General features: G+C 45.4%; 1 protein-coding gene across 3 annotated transcripts in view; it reads right to left on the bottom strand.

Moving 5' to 3' along the window:
• Positions 1–1,742: 1,742 nt before the first annotated feature.
• The window catches only part of GLIPR2 (GLI pathogenesis related 2), a 62,093-nt gene continuing 38,806 nt past the window's right edge, over positions 1,743–25,029 (bottom strand). For all 3 annotated transcript variants that reach the window (XM_044452880.1, XM_044452896.1, XM_044452888.1), the window contains 4 exons: positions 22,558–22,666; positions 14,925–15,028; positions 9,485–9,562; positions 1,743–1,998 (listed from right to left, as the gene is read on the bottom strand). In XM_044452880.1, coding sequence (XP_044308815.1) covers positions 1,838–1,998; positions 9,485–9,562; positions 14,925–15,028; positions 22,558–22,666 — 452 coding nt within the window. In that variant the 3' untranslated portion in view covers positions 1,743–1,837. The remainder of the gene's footprint in view (positions 1,999–9,484; positions 9,563–14,924; positions 15,029–22,557; positions 22,667–25,029) is intronic.

Raw genomic sequence — 25,029 nt, 5'->3', positions numbered from 1 at the left:
AATTCCCCCTCCATTTAGGAAGTCTGGACAACAACAAAGCTAGTGGAGGTGACAGTATTCCAGCTGAGCTATTCAAAATCTTAAAAGACAATGCAGTAAAAGTGCTACACTCAATATGCCAGCAAACTTGGAAAACTCAACAGTGGCCACAGGATTGGAAAAGTTCAGATCCCAAAGAAGGGCAATGCCAAAGAACATTCAAACTACCACACCATTGCACTCATTTCACATGCTAACAAAGTTATGCTCAAAATCCTACAAGCTAGGCTCCAGCAGTAGGTGGACCGAGAACTACCAGAAGTGCAGGCAGGATTTCAAAGAGGCAGAGGAACTAGAGATCAAATTGCCAACATACGCTGGATCATAGAGAAAGCTAGGGAGTTCCAGAAAAACATCTACTTCTGCTGCATTGACTATGCTAAAGCGTTTGATTGTGTGGATCACAACAAATTGTGGCAAGTTCTTAAAGAGAAGAGAGTACCAGACCATCTTATTTGTCTCTTTAGAAACCTGTATTTGGGTCAAGAAGCAACAGTGAGAACTGGACATGGAACCACTGATTGGTTCAAAATTGAGAAAGGAGTTCGGCAAGGCTGTATACTGTCGCCCTGCCTATTTAGATAAATCACCAGTTGGAATTAAGAATGTCGGTAGAAATATCAACAGTCAGTCTTAGAGGGGATCAATCCTGACTGCTCTTTAGAAGGCCAGATCCTGAAGATGAAACTCAAATACTTTGGCCACCTAATGAGAAGGAAGGACTCTCTAAAGAACCTAATGCTGGGAACAATAGATGGCAACAGAAGAAGGGGACGGCAGAAAATGGGGTGGCTAGATGGAGTCACTGAAGCAGTTGGTGTGAGCTTGAGTGGACTCTGGGGGATGGTGGAAGACAGGAAGGCCTGGAGGAATGTAGTCCATGGGGTTGCGATGGGTCGGACACCACTTCGTGACTAACAACAACAACATTTATTTCTCAGCCATTAAATATGTGTATTTCTTCAGTTCATCTTGTTAAGCTCTTACCTGAAACTGACAAGAAAATTGACCATGAAAGACTATTTATATGGGACAGTTGGAAGAACATACTTTCAAAAAGCTAACAAAATAATCCTGACCAAAACTTTAGGAACATATTCATACAGTTTTGAGGGGCCAAACTCCACCCCTGCAATTCAACTTTTTTGAGGCTCTGAAAAACTAAGAAATGGCAGCAAATGAAAAGGAGTAGTGATTGGAGTGGAGAAGGGGTTCTGCTGTGAAGGATGCTGGGATACATGTCAGAACCAGCTGGAGGACTGCAAGGGGTAGAACAACCCACATTTAGCCCACTGATCTGACAGGCATATTGTGGGTTGTTCAGCAATAAGCAACTTGCCTTGGGCTATTTGCAGTGCAGCTGAGCATGACTGGCAAACATGCATCAGACAGTTTATTAGTTAAAAACATTGGAAATCAGCAATTGATAGAAGAATAATCTAAAATTCCTCCAATGATTTTAATCAAAGTGTATATATGCCTTTTTAAAAGGGGACCCTGCACAAATACAGTCATAAGCCATTATGTTCTCACATGAACTCATTTTTGCATATTCCACATTTTGGGCTTGTTGCCGCTCTTCTATCCTTTTGCACTGCTTCCAGACAAAAGTGCTTTTTGGTAGGCAGTATGGCTTCTCTGTCAAGTGTGCCTGAAGTTGACACCTCTGCAGTAAGTTTTGGACATTGGTTTGAAGCAAGGGGTACCAATTTAACTTTGTTTATTATAAAAAGGTCTGTTCAATTCACAATTTTGCTTTTTGCTAGCTGTTTAAAACAGTCCTTTCCCCCTGACCAAGTTACTTTTTCAGTGGTAGAACATTTTGTTCATAGTGACCAGGGTTTACAATATTGCCAGCAGGTTCATATCTGGCCACCACAAAGGTTGAGCCATCACTTGCTGCTGCCTTTCCAACTCCCATCTTTTTTGTGTTCTTCCAAACCATTGCTGTGAAATGTCCTGCAAGAAAAAGCCATATAAAACATATTAACTTTAGACAAGGATATCAGGCTAGGTTCAGCAAGATCAAAGAGATGCCAAACTATGAGTGTCACAGGAATTGCTGTAAGGAATTCAAGTCTGGTAGATCTCTTTAACCTTGGAGATAAGAGTTTAAGAACTGTTATTCTTGCAGTCACTGAAAAGTGCTAACAGTTAAGCAATATCTTTGCTAGGGTGATCTGATATGCCATAATAGGCTGTGCAAGTTTTCAAAAGTTATGGTGATAAATTTGTATTTGTCATGTGCAGTGCAGAATACAAGTCCTTGAATTCAAACCTGGAGAAGCTCACAGGAGCCACATTCCAGTGTTGGATAAAATGAGGCAGGAACAAAATATGTGGCATAGTTTAGCATTAATCCCTTGCTGCCAGTAACTAAGCCTTAGGAGAGATATTTCAGCCTTTTTAGACTGGGGAAAAACATGCCTCAAGGCTGAGAAGCCACAAACAATTGGTGGTCATGGGAAATGGGTGGGGTCAAAGGAAGGGTATGTGGCCCTCTGGAGAACCCTGAAGGGTCAGATTTAGCCTGCAACCCTGAGGTTTGACACCCCTGGTGTACTGAGAAGCAACCTAAAAATAAAGGAATATATGTGGTCAAGGTATTCCAAGAAGGGCTCTAACTTACTTTGACACTGATATTAGAAAGTACTCCTATACTCTGCTACTTGGGAACAATATTTGATCTTCAATCTGGCTTAGAAAAAGTATGGGAGAAACCTCTACAATTGCTGGAATTCAGCCAGGGCAAATTCAAACAAAAAGAGCACATAGGGACTTTTGCAGCCACCTTTCTGGTGAGTCCATTGTCTCTAGCCTTAAACACTGACCTTCAGTGTCCATCTGTAGATGTTGTTTGAAAACTATGCCTCCTGCACTGCATATGGATGTGACCAACAAGTAATGCATTTAGCCATATTTGTTTTTATTCCTGCTTAAGTCAGGAGGAAGGCAAATTATCAGCCAGCTGATAGCTTTTAAACCTCTCAAGCAGCCTCATCACAGTTGTGGTGGAACATTCAGAAGCAAAACCCATGACAAATGGGTAACCTGAGACTTAGGCATGTAAACTACAGTGAATTGACTTGAAAAGAACCTCAAGAAAGATCTTGTTGAATTACACATATGGGTGCTGCGCCTGCACAGTGCTTTTGGCTGGAAGATTACAAACTAATGGTTTCTGATGGGAAAGTTCTGCTCCCCCTCCCCCACAGCCTATAAAGAGCGGAGCGTCCGCCACTTCGTTCAGTCTTTGACGACCGAACGGACGCCCCCATGTGGGAAAAATTAGTTCTACTGTGAACTAGATTGGTACCAAGAAATAATGGAAATGTTCGGTACCGATGAAAAAGTCCACTCACCGACACCGAGTGGGGCTGGCGGGTGGGTTGTGTGACTGCACAGATGGCCACTCGAAGAACATCAGTTACAGGTAAGCAACCTGCTTTTCTTCGTCATGGCCTCTGTGCATCACACATATGGGTAGATTAACAAGCTTACCATAATGGAGGAGGGGAGGTGTCCTCAACGAAGAACAGATGAAAGAACGGCTCTGCTGAAGGAGCAATCTTGTCAAGCCCGAACGTCTAAATGATAATGTTTGGCGAAAGTGCAAGGGTTCGCCCAAGTAGCAGCCCGACATACATCATCAATGGACTATCCACTTAGCCTCTGTGGAGTGATAGGGGTGCCTTGATCTCTGGTAGCATATTTAACGAAAAGTCTATTTGAGCGCCGAATAGATTCTGTCCTAGATCTGTAGAAGGCTAAACAGCACCGAACGTCAAGTGAGTGCAATGATCTCTCTAGCGGAGTCGACGGAGACAGAAAAAAGGCAGGCAAATTGATATCTTGTCCCATACGAAAGGGAGTGGACACCTTAGGGAGAAAAGATGGATCAAGCCGCAGGACGACCTTTTCTCTATGAAAGTTGAGGTAAGGTGGATCTAAGCGGAGAGCGCAGAGCTCACTGGACCTTCGGGCCAAGGTAACCACCACTAGAAACACTGTCTTCCACGAAACAAGACGTAAATCGACTGTTGCTAACGGTTCGAAAGGATTCAAAAAGAATCGATGGATTCAGATTATAAGGCCCCTTCAGAAACCTCTTAATAGTAGGTTGAGAGAAGATGGACAATCCGTCCAGCATGCCATGATGATAGGCGATTGCTGCAGTATACACTTTAATCGAAGATGGTTTCAGTCCAGAGTGGTGCAGTTCTAAGAGGAACTGAAGAATTTGGTGTATTGATGATGTAAGTAGAGAGAACGAACGAGACTCGGCAAAGGTGGAAAATCGTCTCCATTTAGCCGCGTAAGACTTCCATGTGGAAGGCTTTAGAGCAGAATCCAAGATGTGTTGAATGTCCGGATGAAAGGTTGTCGGATTCGGCAGAACAATCGTCGGATCTGACAGTGCTGGTAGATCGAAAGAGAAAGCAGCGCCGACCCCAGCGGATTTGAAGGTTCTGAATGCAGCGGATTCGAGGGCAGGATTCGAACCACTTGAAGTTGCCGTCGGTACAGATGTAGCAAAATTAACTATCGGATTCGCCACGCTGTTAGTTTCAATGACAGTATATCTGGATGGCGAAACGCACCGTCCTGCTGGGTTATGAGGTACGGAAGCAGTGGAAGATGAAGGTATTCCCCGTGAGAGATGTTGAGCAGTGTGGCAAACCAAGGTTGGTGTGGCCACCAAGGGGTAATCAGTCTCCCCGTGGCCTGATCGGATACAATCTTCGCTATGACTCTCATCACAAGAGGAATCGGCGGGAAGGCATAAAAATTCAGGTCGTTCCATGGGATCATGAAGGCGTCCCCTAGGGATTCGCACCCGATTCCCGCTCTCGAACAGAAAGTCTCACGCACCTTGTTCTGTTGGGTGGCGAACAAGTCCACGTCGGGAAACCCCCAGAGATGAAAAAGATCATTGCATGTCTGAGGATCTAGTTCCCATTCGTGGGAGATCCACTTCCACATTGTCCGTACTGGCCAGATGGACTGCCATTAGTGTAATGTCTCTTGAAATGCACCAGTCCCAGATCTGCATAGAAAGTCTGGCCAGGGTTGGAGATTTCGTCCCACCTTGTTTGTTCAGATAAAAGACGGTGGCTATGTTGTCCGACGTTATCTGAACAACCCGATGTTGAAGAACATCCTCGAAAGAGCACAGGGCTTTGAATACCGCCAACAGCTCCAGAAAGTTGGTATGATTTGTGGATTCTTGATGAGTCCACATGCCCTGGGTATACAGGCCGGAGCACACCGCTCCCCACCCCAGAAGAGACGTGTTGGTACCGACGGTTATCGATGGGCATCAGGGCCTGAAGGGGACCCCAACAGTCGAATTGGCTGGGACCGACCACCATAGTAGAGAGTGGAGCACCGAGGATGGAACTCGGAGCAACTTCGATGGTGGATCTCTCTGTGGATGGAACACTTTGTTGAGAAATAGCTGCAAAGGACAAAGTCGAAGTCTGGCGTGTGGTACCACAGCAACGGAGAAAGCCATATGGCCTAGAAGCCTCTGGATGGACTTCGCTGGAACCGTCCCATCTCGTCGCATTCAATGGATGTGTCGAGCGAGAGTCAGTTGTCTGTCCTGAGGGAGGAAGGCCTTCTCCAACGTCAAATCCAAGTGGGCTCCGATGAATGTAAGCTTCTGTACCAAAAGAAAAGAAGATTTCTCGGTATTAATGCAGAGGCCCAGATTGTCCAATAAGGCACAGGTAATACGGATGGAAGTGAGGAGTGCTTCCCTAGACCTGGAGACCAAGAGCCAGTCATCCAGGTAAGGATAAACTTGTATGCCCTGGAGGCATAGGAAAGCACAGACAGGGGCCATGCATTTAGTGAACACTCTCGGAGCGGTGGCCAAACCGAAGGATAGAACTGTAAATTCGTACAAATCAGAAGCAACAGCAAAGCAAAGGAAACGCCTATATTTGGGATGAGTTGCAATATGGAAATAGGCGTCCTTCAAGACCAATGAGGCGAACCAATCCTCTTTCCTTAGCAGCGGCAAGATATTTTGGAGGGTGGTCATTCGAAACTTTTTCGTCATGATGAATTGATTCAGATTACGTAAGTCCAAAATCGGACGTAGGCCACCATCCTGCTTGGGGACCGTAAAATATCTGGAGTAGAATCCGTGAAGTCCGTCATGTTGAGTTATTTGACGAATCACTCCTTTATAAAGAAGTTGTTGTATTTCATTGAGCAGTACCAGCGAGCATGATGTAAACCGGATCGGACTCGATGGAGGAACGATGTCAAATTCTATCTGATAGCCATGCTATATGATGGACAATACCCACCAGTCAGATGTAATGGACTCCCAAAGGGGGAGTCGGCTTCGCAGCCAGTCCCCAGATGACAGCGGGGTGGATATGGGATAGGTTAGAGGAATGGTTCGCCCATCCCGTCAACGCTGCCTCCTATCGTCATATTGGTGGCGTCCCTGTTGGTAGCATTGTTGGGGCTGTTGTCGTCAGTGTTGTTGTTGCTGCTGCCTGTGCTGAGGGTGTTGCCTGGATTGGTAAAGCTGTCTTTAGGGCAGATGGGTCCATGCCCACTTACGCCTTGGTTGCGACTGGAGTTCCATCCATCGGGCCGTCATGTGGGATTCATGGAGTTTTTTGAGTTTATGATCTGTCTTGGAATGGAAAAGCCCGGACCCGTCAAAGGGTATTTCCTCAATTCAGCGCTTAGTCTCTTCCGGAAAGTTGGCACTCCTCAGCCATGCATGCCTGAGGAGAGAGACAGCACCAACCAAGGCTCTTGAGTTGGTGTCCACATGCTGCCTGGCTGTGGACAACTGCTGAACGGCAACCTGCATCGACTCCTTTATTAGCACCTTGGCCAGGTCGCCCTGGTGGTCTGGGAGGACCGAGATGACGTTGTGGAGGCGTTGCATTATAAAGTACTGGTACCTCGCCAACATCACCTCATAGTTTGAAATACACAGCCCCAGGTCTGAAGCTGCGTAGACTCTCCTGGCCAGGGAGTTGATCTTACGGCCCTCCTTATCCTGCGGAGAGGTGTGGCCTCTTGCCTCTCTACCCTGGGAGGACTCCACCACGACCGAGTTCGGCTTGGGGTGGCAGAGGAGGAATGGGATGTCCTCCTCCTGAACCTGGTACATGGATTCGTACCTCCGCGACGTGGATTGAGGGTGAGAAGGCAAGTCCCAGGGTTGCGTCATCGCCTGCCGTAGGGTGGTGATCAAAGGCAGGACGATTGAGGTGGGCTGCTCCCCGCAGACGACGTCATAAAATTTGTCCATCAAAGGTCCCGGATGCTGGACAGCGTTGATATCCAGGGACTGGACAAGCCAGGACATCAGCTCCATGAAGGAGACATGGGACTCATCCGGTGATGCAGGGCCCTGGGAGGTCACAGCGACGTCGGGAGAGGTGGAATCGATGTCCGAGTCGTCAGAGTCCGCGCTGTAATACAGGGGAGCCGAAGAAGAGGACTCCACTGGCGAGACAGACTGGCTACTTTCATCCCGAGGAATCGGGGATGCGTGCCTCAGATCCAAAGACAGCGGGCGGTTGCGGGAAGGTGGTGGGGACCGATCCCTCGGTGCATGATAGTACCCGGTAGAGTATGGCTTGCCCCAGGATGGATAGTAGGAGTGATGCCATCCCTCAGATCGCTGCTCCCTCAAGTGGCTCCTGCGGACCCTAGGCGGGGATATAACCACATCCGCCTCCATCATGGCCATGGGCATAGGCGTGGGTGACCTAGCCCTGGGGGGAGAGTCTTGAATTTCCCCATCAGAAATCGACCCCCGCTGAAGAGTTGGCAGCAGCTTGGTGGGAAGGTTGGCCACACGTCGAGGGGACCCTTGGGGGGTAACCCTCATAGCTGCCTGGAGTACCGGCTTGGGTGGAGTCGGTACAGTAGCTGCTGCCGGTACCGAAGCAGCCGCCAAACCCGAGTCACGGTGCCATGGGCACTCCGGGTCCTTCGACTTCTGAGTCGGTTTTGGAGGCTTCTCCTTCCTGGCCTTCTTTGCTGATTTATCAGTATCAGCATGTTTATGCTTCTCACACTTCTTCTTCAGAGAAGTGGGTGGAGCCCTCATGGTAGATGCGCCTTCATCTGAAGGGCGTGAGGGCGGGACTACTGTGGTAGGGCCAGGCTTTGGAGTGACGACGAGTGGGTCGGACTGCATGAGAGCCCGATCCCACTGGAGCCTCCGGAGGTGGTTCTCATGATTTTTCCTGGCCTGCTTAGAGAAGGCCAGGCAGCGAGAGCACTTGTCGGTCCTATGCCCCTCCCCCAAGCAGAGGAGGCATAGGTCATGCGGGTCAGATGGAGACATCTTCGACCCGCATTCCGCGCATTTGCGGAAAGCCGCTCGCTGCACCATCGCAAGAAATGGGAAAAAAGAAGACAGTGCAGAGGGTAAGAATATATTTTTGGGTTTTTTTTTTAATAGAAGATCAAAAGGAAGGTAGAACGATAGAACTACAGAACTAACAAGAACTATAGAGACGAGAACTAACAGGGATATAATAACTGGGAGAATAATAGAGAAGAAGAAGTACTATACAAGTAACGGTCAGAGCGATAGTCGAAAGCAGCACGAGGCACAGTGAACAGCGGTCGCAAAGACTGAACAAAATGGTGGACGCTCCGCTCTTTATAGGCTGTGGGGGAGGGGGAGCAGAGCTTTCCCGCCAAAAACCATTAGCTTGTAATCTTCCGGCCAAAGGCACTGCGCAGGCGCAGCACCCATATGTGTGATGCACAGAGGCCACGATGAAGAACCTATTACCTAAGGAGACTGCAGGTTCTCCCACACCAGAGGTATTCAAGATGCATCTGGACAGCTATCTGAGAGGGATGGTTTAACTTGGAGACATGCACTGAGGTTGGTCCTGATGGCTTTCTTGGTGGCTTTCAACTCTACTGGTCTATGATCGTATCATTCTTATGGGTGCCCTACATGCATCGAGGGCATGGGTGATAGCATTGTACCCTTAGACTATGATTTCTAAACATGATTATTAAATTACCAAAATAGCAAGAACTGCATATATAAACCCCAGATAGCACCTGTAATTTCAAGAATATAAATGCAGAATACAGCCCAGTGCAAAGGTTAACATAACATAGTTGGTAAAATACCTAAGTGGTGTATCTGCCACCTCCTGGAAAAGTAAAATGTGCATTTCTTTGGAATCAATGTATTTTGAAATCGTGATATTAGGAGGCAGTTAAAAATGACATATCAGTTCCTCATATTCCTATGAGTCAAAAATATGGCCACCCACAGCTTCCTGTTGGAAGTTTTTAACAGAATACTTTCTTTCTCTGTTATAGCACAAAGAAATGCTTATGTGCACGCTTAGATTTCTGGAATTCATTGGGAAGTCTGACATTTCCTTTTACAGTATACATAAAGAAGCAATGCCAAGCCCACACTCACCTGTCCCAGAGGAAAATCCTGGGCTCTGAAAGTTGTAATTTTTTATTTCATCATACCATCTGTCAGCTACTTCTTTCCCTGAAAGATGAAACGATATGGGGTGGCATTACAATGGATGGAGTGAACAGTCTAATTACCAGTTTAATCTTCACTTCCAATTTCAGATATAGGTTATCAACCTATTTCAGATATAGGTTATCAAAATCATGTTACAAAATCACACACATTATTTATTTATTTATAACATTTTTATGCCGCCCCCATCGCAGAAAGCCTCAGGGTGGCTTACAAAGCAGGAAAAAACAAACATAGAATAAACATTAAAAATTCGGAGCATCTTGGCTGTATCATAAAACCAATAAATAAAAACAACAGTTAACAATTAAAATATTGTTTAAATAAAAAGGTCTTGGCCTGGTGCCAAAAAACAAATAACAACAGCACCCATAACACAATTTTAAATAATTAAGATAGAAAAAGTGAAATTTGACCATATAATTTCATGTATTTCATATTTCATGAAATTATACTTTCACTTTTAAAAGGCCCTAGTAGCTAGCTTTCAGTAATATGATGACATGTACATACATTAAATTATTTCATTATTTTTTCTTATAAGTTTTCAATTCATAGCCTCCACACAGCAATAAGATCAACCATGATTGAGGTGCTGACTGCATGTATTGTATTTTATTTATTTAAAGGATTTTTAATTTGCCTTTCAGCCTGCACTCTCCTCACAAGGCAGCATATGATATTTCAAAAACATGAAGACAGGGTTAAATACGCACACATAGCCGAAGCAGAAAATGACTTTTAACCAGTAAATCCCAGACAGGAACAAGTGTGTCTTCAAGTTGGCTGGTTGGTTAGTTAAAAGCTAGCAGTGATGAGACTCTAAAGCATGGGTCCTCAAACTACGGGCTGCAGGCTGGATCTGGCCCGCCATGCCCATTTATCCAGCCCACCTCAGAGGTTTTGGACTTGCAGCGCCCGCTGCTGCTGCCCACCTCATGATGCGCCCGCGTGGCAAGGCAGCAGCTTGCTTGCACGGAGATCGTTTTGGACTTGCTTGGAGAAAACAATCTCTGAGCAAGCAAGCCGCTGCCTTGCTGCGCGTGCCCACTGTGGCCTTGCCGCACATGTGCGCACCACCACCTTGCCATGCGTGCGCACACCACTGCCTCACTGCACGCGCCACTGCCTCACCGGCCCGTGCCCACTGCCTTTCAACTGGCCCCCTGTTGAAAAAGTTTGAGGACCCCTGCTCTAAAGGGAGTTCCTGGAAAGAGAGTTGCAAAAGTGTGAGGCCACTACTGATCAAGCCTTCTCTTTAGTACCCGCCAGTTGAATGCATCATGCTGGTGGGTCAGAGGGTATTTGAGTTGTCTAAAGACAGGGACACAGGGAGATGCTTACAGATTGCTCATAAAATGAACAGCTAGATATCATGCATGTGCTGGGGGCACTATTTGTCTGTGGAAAGATTCTCTCAGCCTATCCTACAGGGTTGCTATGAGGTTAAAATGGGATAAATCCTATGTATGCCACCTGGAACTCACTGGAGGGAGAGTGGAAAATTTAAGTATGTGATTAATTCTAAATTGTCGCTCTCCTTAAAACAAGAGAAATGGGACTGAGAAATATCTCACAGGAGGCAGCACACATCATTCTCAGTAACTTACAGCTGCTGGGTATACAAGGAAGTAAAAGATGCAATGATGCACTGGAGGCCGAAAAGGCCTCTTTCAAGGCCTCTTTTAATAGCTTTTAGACTAGCAGTGTCAGTTTAAAATTGCCATGTGCTTATGATGTTTACAGATTTTTTTTTACATTTTAGGAACTCTATCGATATTAAAAACAAAGAAATCAAAAATCCCCATTAATGTAATGCCTTCATTACATTAACTCAAATGGCATAAAATGTGCACATTTCTCAAAATCATTAGGCAAGATGTTATGAAAAGCAGATGGGGGCAATGATGGAATAATGGAATTATGAATTGGCTCTCTTTTCCTCTCCCTCCACCCCACCATCTACTTTTGGTAGCATCCTAACAGAGAGATTTTAAGTTTTTCAGTGTTGGCACATTTCTGTGACCTTTGAGTTGGCCTAGTACATATATTATAACTGGATTTTAGAAAATGTCTTTCTCTGGTCTTTGTAAAGGTAGAATTTGGTATCCAAATATACTTCAAAAAACAAGAATTATGGGGAAGACACTAGACAGCAGAAAGCCATAGCTATTAGCAAGGAGACATAGAAACAGAAACAGCGCAAGTCAGAAGGGACCTTCTGGGCCATCTAGTCTGACCTCCGGCTCTAGCTGGCTCTGCTCACGACATTTCCAAATAGATCAGTACAGCCATAGGATTGCTATTCAGTGGCAAGAGTTTTACATAGAAGAGCAGACAGAAGAGCAAAAAGCAATCCACAGTCAGCCAAAATCTGGGAAGGCAAATTTCTTGCAAAAGTCTTCCTTTCCTTCTAGCTACAGAGAATAGGAGAAAGGGGCAAGGAATAAAGCATGCTGAATGAATCCAAACTTTGTAATTTTTGATATGAATGAACTCGAAATGAATCTCCCTGACTAACCAGCATATTGGAACTTTCTTATCCTTGTGCATTTATACTTCCCATATGCTCTGATTCTGTCTCAAAAATGTACCTATTTTTAAAATTCCATATTTTAAGGAAAATGTGTTCAACACACATATTTAAATGTGATTTATTATGCAAATTAAAAATAAATCCATACAAATTAATGTAGATATAAGACAAACTGGAGGATGAAATAGATTGATTCACCCTTCCCTAAGAAGGAGGTGGGACAGAGTATCAGGCCAGTAGAAGGTAGATAAGCTGTGATGCCAAGAAGGAGAAAGTATTGAGCTATACCAGGATCACATGGATAAGATGGGGGATGTAGAATCTGTACTAGGCAAAGTGTTTCAAAGCATTCTTAAGAAACAGTGAAGAAGGAGCACATGCCTTTTGTTGCACAACAAGTTTCCCTTCCTCAAACATGAGGGAAAAAAGCAACTTTGTCATGCTTTCTATTTCAGAATTTCTTAAATTGCACAAAAACTCTCACAGGCTGGAGTCTACAAGATTTAAATGTATACTTAGCTTCCCTTCCTGCAAAGGTTTGACCATTTGCTTCAGGGAAGGCAAGGAGAACTTGCATAAAGGCATGCACGCACAGAGCTATTTCCTTGTTGAACTGAGTGAGCAAGTGTGTGTACCAGCTATGTGTGCTTGCTTGGCAAATGCATTTTGAAAGCTCTGTACAGGGGACTTCATCTGTGAATGGTGAAAAGGCTGTTATACAGAGCCAAGTCTTTGCATCCCCTCAAGTCTTAGAGATTTTATTAATCTCTGCAGTGTAAGTTTAGCAAAACACTCGATGCAATCACCAAACAAAAACCCAGTGTCCCTGAAAAATGACCCTGGATGCCACATTCCTTTTCTCATTTGGACCACCAGAAAAATTAATTTCAGTTAGAATTTCTAAGACACCTTCTCCAAGCTGGTTGTCTCCAGATGTGCCAGATCACACAGATTACAGCTGGGGTTATTCAAGAAATCCACAAGAGATTCAAATAAATTTGGATTTCTATGAAGCCAGCTTCCATATTCTGCAACACATAAGCTTTTTCCAAGTTGCATGGATTCCACTAACTTGCAGAATGTTTTATTTACGTGTGTGTGGGGAGGGGAGAATTTGCATTAGCACTAATGCACATTAGCACAAGTAGAACAAAATGCATCCCTAAAAAGCTTCCCAGATTCTGTGAGTGAGCAGACAATGGAACAAAAGACTGCTGACCATCTGTGAAAAACAGATGGAATAGATTAAACAAAAGCTGTACATCCCTAACTATAACATACAGAATTTGCTCAGCCAGTATAGCCAATACTCACGAATGCGGGAAGTTGTCCAACACATCTTGAAGGCACCTGGTGGAGGGAGGCTGACTGAAGGAGAATTATGCTATGAGAAGGGAATGAAGACAGAAGAGGGGCTCCAGACTGAGCTATGGCTTTTAGGAGCCATTCCCTTAGCCCAGGGGTTGGCAACCTTTAACACTCAAACAGTGTTAAAGAGCATTGGACCCATTTCCCACACAAAAGAAAACATCAGGAGCCACAAAACCCTTTTGATATCTAAAATGAAGATAACACTGCATATATCATTTTTTACCTTAATGCTATGTATATCTTCATTATGTTTTAGCTGCAGCTCTTGTTCAGTCACTAAAAACTGTTATTTGTAATCTTACATTATAAACTAGTAGGACTCCTTTCATATATTTTGAATAGGAGAACAGCTTCCTGAAGACTTAAAGTCAGTGCTAAAGGGCTGCATGTATTAAACAGCAAACAGCAGTTTGTCAGCAGTAAAAGCAAATGAATCTACCCACATATCATTAAACGTTTGGTTTTCTTCAGAAACTTTTCTTTGATTTATCCATTGTTGGCCTATGGGGGAGGGGAGGAACTCAGTAAATCAGCATGGATCCCCAGATATACCGGAGATATAGGTGTGTTTAGTGACTGATTAGCAGATAAACAGTCAAGTGCTGCGAATTGTGACAGATCCCAAGTGCAGCTTTTAACATTCAGATGAAGGAGATTACATTGGGACAAAGAGAATCTTTTCAGCAGTGTTTCTATGTAACATGAGAGCCTGCAGGAAGTTTGTTTAGCAGAAGAATGTAGTGATTTACTTAACTAGCTGATTTACTTAACTAGCTAGCACTGCATTCCTGAGTGGAGCTTCGAGCAGATCAGCGGCTGTGCTGGCGCATGTTCTGAGTGGCAGCAGAGGGGTTCAAGAGCCATGTGCGGCTCCAGAGCTGCGGGTTGCCGACCCCTGCCTTAGCCTGTAACTCAATCAGCTTCTTTCTGATGTTTGTACTACCAATTGGGAAAGGTTGCAGGGAGTGGGGGTGAAGCTGGCTCTGGTCTGATCCAACCCTTTGAGGAGTGCTCCAGCAGCTCAGTGGGTTTCACCCACCTTTCACTGTCCCTTCAACTTTTCCAGTCAGCACCAGCTCAGAATAAAGAAGCTTTACTGAATCAAGCTGGCTATGCAGGTAGAAAGGGAGAGTGGGACAGACATGGGAACCAAAGATGGTTTGAGAGAATGAAGTTTGCACATGTGTCTCAAATTCAATCAATCACACCAAGGAAGAGTGCTAGGCAATCCTGCCTGCTTTGGGCTGTTGTCCTGTCCACTACTAGCATATGCATCCACTGCCACATTTTGGCTCTTGGCCAAAAAGCTTTCCCCATCCCTAGTCTACAGAATTTTGAAAAAATAGTTGTTTTGCTATTGAACCATATATTGCATTTTTTTCTTAACTTTTGGAAGAATCTCTTTGAACTCTTCAGCTTTATGAGCATTTCCTATCTAGCAGCAAAGACTCATCTTACCTGATTGATCATAAGAAGCCCATGCTAGATTTTCTCCACATTTCCCACTGCTAGATTCAGGACTGTGTTTGAGGATTCTTGTGCTAGCAAGTGCTTCTGAGTACCTCGAATAACAACAACATGCTCATTACACAACAGTAAACCAATCACATTTAGTACTGTGTTTATACAAACTGCTTTGGCAGAAACAGAAAGCACAGAATTGGTACAAATGCAAAAGGGATTTAGTGGGAAGGGCCCTAAATGAAGGAGCCCCTCCTGGATTTTGTCTCCCTTGCCTTGGAAATAGAAGGAAAAAGTTCAGCACCATCTGGCTCATTCTGATCCCACAGCAGTGGAGCAAAGATCCAAGCTGTCTTCTGCTTGAACTCCCACATCTAATCCTAGCCCTAATATCTGCCAAGTATACAACTACACCCTCTACAATCCTGTGAGAGTCCTGACTCCTCTCATGAAACTTTCTGAAGGCAGGATTGAGCTCCCACTGTCAAGGCAACAGGGCCACAGCTGATCCTATCACTCACATTTAGCTCTGAGTGTAAAGCACTTTAAAGGCATACATTCTGCTGTGTGGTGGGTGTTTTATTTCTTTTGCCACCCAAGATGGGAGGTGCACAAGCCAGTGAAGTCATGTTTGGATTAGTCACACATGGATGCCAGGAACACAATCCTGGACAAGCCAGAGTATCTCCAGGAGCATTAGCTACATACTTTTCTCAGTAACAAGCCAGGAAGCTAGGGAAGTCAATTCCTATACTAAAATTTAAATATTCCTTTAACACTCTTCTTCCATAATATGAACAGAAAGCCCTCTTGAACAACATTAATGTAAGTTATGATCTTTAAGGCCCCAAAAGTGAGGCTGGATGCTGCTGAACTTCAACAGCAACAGCATGGCAGTGAAGGCTGCTCTTGAGGCTACAGTCTTAAACAGTAAATTTTCCTTCCAACAAAAAGCATGTTTTCAGAAAGATTTAATTCCTCTTGAAAAAGAGGACGCCATCATAGGATGTAATTATTATTTGTTCTTGTTTGTTTGTTCATTCTAATTTCACATTCTGTACCATTCCCAAGAGATTGAAACAAGCAGATTGCTTACCTGTAACTCATGTCCTTCGAGTGGCCATCTGTGCAGTCACACATATGGGTTCTGCGCCTGCGCAGTGCCTTTGGCTGGAAGATTGACAGCTAACAGTTTGGTGGGAAAACTTCGCTCCCCTCCTGCCTAGCAGTATATATGGAGCAGAGTGTCCGCCATTTTCCAGTCTTTGACAGACTGGATGTTCTCTCTCTAAAAATAAATTACAACTAAGCTAAAAGAAAAAATATTGTGTAGGTACCAAGAACAAAATAGCACGGTACCGAAGAAAAAATTAAAGCCACCCAATGACACCAAGCAGGGCTGGCAGGTGGGTTGTGTGACTGCACAGATGGCCACTCAAAGAACATCAGTTACAGGTAAGCGACCTGCTTTTCTTTGTCGTTGCCTCTGTGCATCACACATATGGGTAGAATAGCAAGCTTACCCTAAATGGTGGAGGGAGGTGTCATCAACGAAGAATAGTTGAAAGAACGGCTCTGCCAAAAGAACAGTCCTGTCTAGCACAAACATCTAGTCTATAATGCCTAGTGAAAGTACATGGAGTAGCCCAGGTGGCAGCTCTGCAGACATCCTCAATCGGAACTCCCAATGCAAAAGCTGAAGAAGCAGCTACAGCTCTAGTAGAATGACCCCTGGGAATTGTAGGTAAGTCTATCTTGGCCAGCTGATAGGACAGAGTAATAGTATGAACTATCCATTTGGACAGTCTCTGAGGAGTAACTGGAAACCTTGATTTTCTTCAGAGTACTTACAAAGAGCTTATTGGAATGTCAGATAGACTCAGTCCTTGATCTATAGAAGGCTAAGCAATGCTGTACATCGATAGTGTGCAGGGATCTCTCAAATGGATTCGAAGGAGATGGAAAAAAAGCAGGTAAGACAATCTCCTGGCCCATGTGAAAAGACATAGCTACTTTTGGAAGAAAAGACGGATCCATTCATAGAACTACTTTCTCCCTATGGAAGTTCAAAAATGGAGGGTCTACCGTGAGGGCGCAGAGTTCACTAGATCTCCAGGCTGAAGTGACTGCTACAAGGAAAGCAGTTTTCCAAGAAACAAGTCATAAATCAATTGTTGCCAAGGGCTCAAAAGGAGGTCTTGTTAGCGCCTGTAGCACCACTGAAAGACTCCAAGTAGGCATGAGCGGTCTGACTGTCGGATGGAGGTTGTAGAGTCCTTTAAGAAATCTCTTTACCAATGGTTGAGAAAAAATGGAAGAACCTTGAACTGTACCATGATAATAGGAAATTGCTGCCGTATACACTCTTATGGAGGATGGTTTAAGTCCATAACGGTGGAGTTCTAAGAGAAACTGGAGGATATGATCTATGGATGCAGAGTTTGGCGAAAACGAGTGAGATCCAGCAAAAATAGAGAATTTACGCCACTTGGCTGCGTACGATTTTCGAGTGGACAGCCTTAGCGCAGAATCAAGAATACGTTGGATGTCTGGATGAAAAACTCGCAAAACCGACTGAACATTCGTCGGATCCGAGGATGTAGAGGAGGTAGATGGATTTGAAATGTGGAATGGCGTGTCAGGTCCAGGGACAGAATCAGTAGAAACTGCAGATGACGTCGGTACCGAGCCGACGTTGACTGCTATCGAATTTGCCAGGCTGTCAATTCCAGCAATGCTAGATCCAGGTGGCAGACCGTGCCCTCCCGCTGAGTTATGAGATAAGGAATGGAAGGAAGTTGAAGATATTCCTCTTGAGAAATGTGAAGAAGTGTCGAGAACCATGGCTGGCGTGGCCACCAAAGAGTTATCAGCAGTCCTGTGGCCCTGTCGTGAATTATTTTTGCTATTACTCTCATAATGAGGGGAATCGGGGGGAAAGTGTAGAACATCATATCGTTCCAAAGGATCATAAAGGCATCCCTGGATGACCCGTCCGATTCCCACTCTCGAGCAAAAAGTCTCGTACACCCTGTTCTGTTAGGTGGCGAACAAGTCTATCTCTGGGAGGCCCCATCGCTGGAACAGTCAGTCGCATGTCTGACAGTCCAGTTCCCATTTGTGAGATGTGGACATGTGTCTGCTTAAGAGATCTGCTTCCACATTGTCCGTACCGGCTAGGTGTACTGCTATCAAGGTAATGTCTCTCGGTATGCACCATTCCCAGATTTGCATCGATAGCTGGGCTAACGTTGGAGACTTCGTCCCTCCTTGCTTGTTTAAGTAAAAGACTGTAGCAATGTTGTCCGAGGTTATCTGGACAACTTGACAGCGAAGAATGTCCTTGAATGATTGTAGGGCTTTGAATACTGCAAGAAGTTCCAGGAAGTTGATATGGTTCCTGGACTCCTGTCAATTCCAAACACCCTGTGTGTGTAGGCCAGAGCACAGAGCTCCCCATCCCAGCAGAGATGCATCGGTACCGAGAGTCACTGTAGGGCACCGAGGTCAGAACGGGACTCCGATGTTTAGGTTGTCTGATACAGTCCACCATAGTAGAGATTGTAGAACGGAGGACGGGAGTCGAATCAGCTTCGTAGGTAAATCTGTCTGTGGCTGGAACATTCTGTTGAAGAACAGTTGAAGGGGGCGAAGTCGAAGCTTGGCATATGGAACTACAGCGATGGATGCTGCCATGTGCCCCAAAAGTCTTTGGACAGATCGGGCAGGAACAGTTCCATCTTGTCGAATTCAATGGATGTGTCGAGCAATAGTGCATTGTCTGTCTTGAGGAAGGAAGGCCTTCGCCACTGTAGAATCCAGACGGGCTCCAATAAAGTTGATCATCTGTGTAGGAAGAAGAGAAGATTTCTCACAGTTAATGCAGAGTCCAAGGTCCTGTAATAAGTCACAGGCCATGTTTACAGAGGAACAAAGTCCTTCTCTAGTTCAGGAAACCAACAGCCAGTCATTGAGGTAAGGATATATCTGAACTCCGCGTAATCGGAGGTATGCGCAGACAGGGACCATACACTTTGTGAACCCCCTCGGGGCGGTGGCCAGTCCAAATGGGAGCACCGTGAATTTGTAGATTTCAGAAGCAACCGCAAACCGGAGGAAACACCTATGACGTTGATGGATCAAAATATGAAAATAGGCATCCTTCAAGTTGAGTAAGGCAAACCAGTCCTCTCTCCTCAGCAATGGCAGGATATTTTGAAGTGTGGTCATCCAAAACTTCTTTGGTGTTATAAATTTATTAAGAGCTCTTAGGTCCAATATTGGTCAAAGATCTCCATCCCGTTTCGGGACCGTAAAATATCTAGAATAGAATTGTGGAATCCTTCTGATAAACGACAAATGGCTCCCTTAGAAAGGAGCTGACGAACCTCGTCTAACAACACCGGTGAGCATGGCGTAAACCAGATGGGACTTGATGATGGAACAATGTCGAATTCTATTCGATATCCATGCTGAATGATGGATAACACCCACCCATCAGATGTGATGGACTCCCAAATGGGGAGTTGGCTTTTCAGCCAGTCCCCAAATGAGAGGGGGGAGGGTGGGGTTGGAAGGAGAGGAAAGATCTGCCTGCCCCATCAACGCTGGCGTTTGTCTCCATCAAAGCGGCGGCGGTCTTGCTGGAATCGCTGGGGCGGTTGTTGCCTGCGGCGTTGCTGACGGTGCTGTGGCTGTTGTCGGGGTGGATATTGCTGTCAATATTGTGGACGGGTCCACAACCACTTACGTCGAGTCTGAGGTTGCAACTCCATGCACCGGGCCATCATCCTCGACTCGTGGATCTTCTTCAACTTGTGGTCAGTCATTGTGTTGAAGAGGCCTGACCCGTCAAAGGGCATCTCCTCGATCCTCCTCTTCATCTCCTCTGGAAAGTTGCAATTACGCAACCAGGCATGTCTCCGGAGAAAGATGGCGCCGATGAGAGCCCTCGAGTCCGTGTCCACAAGATGTCTAGCTGTGGATAGCTGTTGCACCGTGACCTGCATGGCCTCCTTTATGAATACCCGCGCCAAGTTGCCTTGGTTATCTGGAAGGGCAGCGATGATGTTGTCCAGGCACTGCATTATAAAGTATTGATAACGCGCCAAGGTCGGCTCATAATTAGATATTCTAAGGCTGAGTCCTGAAGCTGCATAGACCCAGCGCGCGAGGGAATCGATCTTCCTCCCCTCTTTGTCGTGGGGCGCCGTGCGGCCCTGTACCTCCCGGCCTTGAGAAGACTCCACCACCACCGAGTTCAGTTTGGGGTGGCGGAGGAGGAACGGAATGTCCCCCTCCCGAACCTGGTACATGGCTTCATATCTTCTCGAAGTCGGTTGAGGGTGAGCTGGGAGGTCCCATGGTTGGGTCATCGCTTGTCGGAGAGTTGTGATGAGTGGTAAAGCGATGGAGGTAGATTGCTCACCCTGCACTACATCGTAGAAACAATCAGTGCTGGGACCGGGCTGTTGATTGGCCTCGATTTCCAGTGACTTCACCAGCCTGGACATCAGTTCAGCAAACAAGATGTGCGGCTCCTCTAGTGATGCAGGGCCTTGCGAGGTGACTGCAGCACCAGGCAAAGTCGAATCGACCTCGGACTTGTCCAAGTCCACCCAATATGGAGCCGGGACACTGGAAGAGGAATCCCCTGGTGACTCTGATCTACCGCTTTCCCTGGACGGTGCCTGCCGGGCATCTCTCGAGGCTGTAGAATGGGGACAATCCCAAGGAGCTGGTGGAGGGAATCGACCTCTAGCAGCCAGGTAGTATACGACGGATGGGTAGTCGGGCCATTTTGGCGCGGAAGAATACCGGGACTGGTACCAGTCGTTCGATCGGGCGTCGGAAGATCGACTTCTACGGCTTCTCGGCGGGGACATTCCAGTCTCGGTATCGAGCCGAACAGGCGGCATAGGCATCGGGGACCAGGCCCTCGGCGAGGAGTCTTGAATTTTGCCATCGGAAATCGAGCCGCGAGGTGGATCCTGGTGCAGTTCAGATCCCATACGGCATGGAGAGGCTGGAGGAGTAACTCTCATCATCGCCTGAATGGTCGGGCCCGAGGGCGTCGGTGCCGCGCCTGTGGTCAGGACCGAGGAAGCCGCCAAACCCGAGTGTCGATGTTTCGTATGCTTGGGTTTCTTCGGTTTTTTGGCTGGTTTTTTGGCCTTATCTCTTTTGGCCTTCTTATGCACAGACGGCTTATCAGGGCTGCTGTGTTTCCTCTTTTCCTGCTGTTTCTTGGGCAGGGAAACAGGCTGATCGCCCATGGTGGAAGCACCTTCACCTGAAGGGCATGAGGGTGGAGCAGCAGAGGAAGGGGCCAGACGTTGTGGCAGGTCAGCTGAAGACGGACAGCGGTCAGGTGCAACCGAGGTTGTAGCAGGCTTAGCCACCAGCCGGTCCGATTGTAGGACAGCCTGGTCCCACAGGAGCTTACGTAGGCAGTTCTCCCTATTCTTCCTGGCCTGCTTAGAGAAGGCCAGGCAATGGCCGCATTTGTCCATCCTATGACCTTCCCCTAAACAGAGGAGGCACAGGTCGTGCAGGTCCGCAGCGGACATTTTAAAGCCACACTCTCCGCACTTGTGGAACGCCGCTCGTTGCACCATCGTGGGAAAAATAGAAAAAGAGAGGATAGTATAGCGGGAACAGATAATATTTTTGGGTTTTTTTTATAGGAACAAGAAGAAAGAGAAAAAACGAAGAGACTAGCTGGAACAGTAAAGAGCAATATAAACGAGGAAATACTAACTTGGAAAAGAGAAAAGAACTCGAAGCAAGAGAATACAAGTAACGATCTAAGCGAGAGTGAAGCGGCACGAGGCACAACGAACAGTGGTCGCAAAGACTGGAAAATGGCGGACACTCCGCTCCATATATACTGCTAGGGGGGAGGGGAGCGGAGTTTTCCCGCCAAACCGTTAGCTATCAATCTTCCGGCCAAAGGCACTGCGCAGGCACAGAACCCATTTGTGATGCACAGAGGCCATGACAAAGAACAACAATTATTCAAATTTGACTAAAAACCAGCATATTAAATAAAACTAATCTGAAAAGTATTCTGGGAAGAAGAGATATGTCTTTAACTCCCTCTTGAAAATAGCAGTCTGGGATAATAGACACATCTCTTCCAACCAGTGAGAAAGTCCTTGGGATAGTTGACATTAATCTTACAGAAACAAACTTCAGAAGATTATCCCCAGAGGACATTAGCAAAAGGCAGAATATATGGGCAAAGGCACTCCTGAAGATATTTTGGACCCAAGCCATGAAGAACTTTAAAGTAATTACCAACACTGTTTATTGTATTTGGAAATGTATTGGCAGCCAGTACAGGGGTGATATGTGGGCTCTGCAAGATTCTGAGAAACCAACCTGGCTGCCCTATTTTGTACTGGTTGCAATTTCCAGAGTGTGCACAAGGGGAGCCCTATTGCTACTCTTTGCATTGCAGAAATCAAGCCTAGAAGTTGCTATATCTTCAGTATCATGATACTGAAGCAATGTAATTTGACATTTGAACAGTCTGAGAACCAAACTATCAAACAAGAGTATCCAACCCAACAAGTACTGCAATGCTAGCTTGTAACAAATTAACAAGAACAGAATCAGTTGTACTCACTGCTGTGCTTCCCTGTTTAACTTTTTGCAGAGTTTTAGTGCAGGAGCACCATGCTTCTTTCTGTAGTCATTGTGGGCTTTTAGCACTTCATCTGCAAACTGTTTGGAAGCTAAAAGGATAGAAAAGTTGAGACAAATTGAAATGTTGCCAGATTCTGCTGCAGACATGTGGTGCTCTGGTCTTATTTTGCAGATCTGAGGTCTGGAAGTAAACAAGGCCTACAGGGCTACAGAGTCGAATGAAAGTGACTCAGACAGTCATGATGTCCTAGTCAATTTCCTGTGGAAGAGAGGACAGAGATTTTTCTCAGTCTCAGAAACCTCTGTATTCTGGAAGGAAGGAAAAGACAGATACCCAGTTGCTGTTGGGACCAGGCCTTGATCAAGCTAAGAAACAATGGATTGATATCTACTTGGAGATACAACTTTGAATGCTTCTAATGGCTGTATGCCCAGAGTATACTCTGCCAAGAATATACTCTGATAAGAATATATGCAAAGGATACATCATTTGCCCCAAAACAAAGGGAAATGGTTCAGAGGCAGTAAAAAAAGGTATAATTACCTTCCCTGCTGCCATTTCCCAATATAAAACTAAGCTTTTTAGTAATGAGTGAATGAGGAAAAGAGCAGTAACCAATCCCAGAACAGGATAAGGTTTGGGATGTCGGGGAACAGGGATGCTTTTTCACTAGATCCTTCTTAACTTCAACTCTTTTTCATACATGTTTGTTTCACCTTATGCCTTGCATATGCTGAAATGTATCTCTCATGTCTGGAACACAGAGGGAAAGGAAGTTTTCTTTTCAATGTATTTGGTTCTGCCTGTAATAATTTTACAGTGGAATAGGGTGGTTTGTGTTGAGTTTTCCAGACACTTCACCCAGCTATTACTTCTTTCTGGGCTATTTTATTCCTTCATTATCAGAACTGTTCCTTGTGATTTTTTTAAAAACAAAGCTATGTTTAACTTGTGTACAGCTTTAAATAAATCTAGACTCCATGCCACCCCGTCTCCTTTTATTTCAGAGTATAGCTCAGACTTCATTTGGATTAATTTTCTCTCTGGTTTCCACTTGGACCCTGGCATATGAGCCTGTCTCCTCTGCTTGGAATAGGTAACTATTGTAAGGACAAAGTTCTTCTGCTGTAATATTGCTGTTGAAAGCCTGGCACTGTATGTTCAACTTTAGACTTAAGGTGGAAACCTGATCTGATCAGGAAATCATGTTGCAAGTCTTGCTTCCTTGGTACACCTTAATATGCTAACATGCATCTGTCCTGAAAGTTCTTCCTTTTGTGTCTGTCTTAAGCCATTCAATATTCAACACTTTTTGTTTTGCCTCTAGCAAACTGCCTCCCTAATCCCCAACCCTCCCTGTTATATGTAATTGTGTATGCAACTGTACAGACTCCATCTTTGTAGTCTGGGGACTACCTACACACTGAATGTATTTCCTGTATGTCTGAATAAACTGTAAAGTTATTTTGATTGTGGACTCTGGGTTTCTGCTCATTCGACGCCCAGCATGGTGCCACCAATTCTCCTGAACTGGGCCTTAGCTATGAGAATGAGAATCCTGCAACCACCAAAATCATCAGCAGCATTATCATCAGATAAACGATTGTTTTCCTCCAAAAAGCTTCCTCTTTTCACAGTCCACACCACAGGTGGGCTCCTTCAAAGAACTCCGGTTGTTACAGTTTTGTTCAGCATCAGGAGGATGGGAGGTTCTGGTTCAGAACTATACCCTCTGGGTCTCTACTTGAAGGAATGGTAAGGGTTTGGCCATTCTGGTACATTTCCCAAACAACTGGTCTTTCCATGCCAGTCAGTCTGGCCCAGTTATACCCACAAGTAAGCCAATCTCAAATGGCAGAGTTACTTCATTTGAAGTGGTTTTTGGCTGGACAATATCCTAAACAAATGGAGTACTGGTCACTCTGGACCAGCATGGGGAAGGTGGGATCTGGTAAGCTATACACAAAACAAAGGGGTTGCGGTAAACCCCCTTCTGAGTGCATCTCCTTGTTCTTCTCTATACTCACAACTTCACTCACCCTTCTTTGCTGATCTCTGACTGTTCTGAGGATTTGCTAGATTTCTGGTCCCTTTCCAATTCCTACCTAGGACAGGGATACCACTGTATGAATGGCTTTCTGGCTGTTTTCTGTCAAAACATGCACAGAATTTAGAAGCCTAATAGAATTTTTAGGGTTCTGAGAAGTGACCTAACTGCTTTTTCATGACTCTAAAGAGGAAACCAGTAAATAAACAGCTGATATTGATAACACCAGTGGCCAGGAGAAGAAGGAATGCATTTAATCCACACCCAAAGAGGAGGCCTTGCTGACTAAAGGCTGCAGTTCTAAGCACAAATTCTAAGGACTAAGTCCCATTGAACTAAATAGGACATCCAGCTGAGTAATTACACTTATTTATTATATTTCTAATCTACCCCCATATCCAATG

This window comes from Varanus komodoensis, unplaced genomic scaffold (assembly GCF_004798865.1).
Source record: "Varanus komodoensis strain SLA01 unplaced genomic scaffold, ASM479886v1 scaffold10, whole genome shotgun sequence".
Classification (NCBI taxonomy): Eukaryota; Metazoa; Chordata; class Lepidosauria; order Squamata; family Varanidae; genus Varanus; species Varanus komodoensis.
This window is presented reverse-complemented; position numbering and strand designations above follow the sequence as displayed.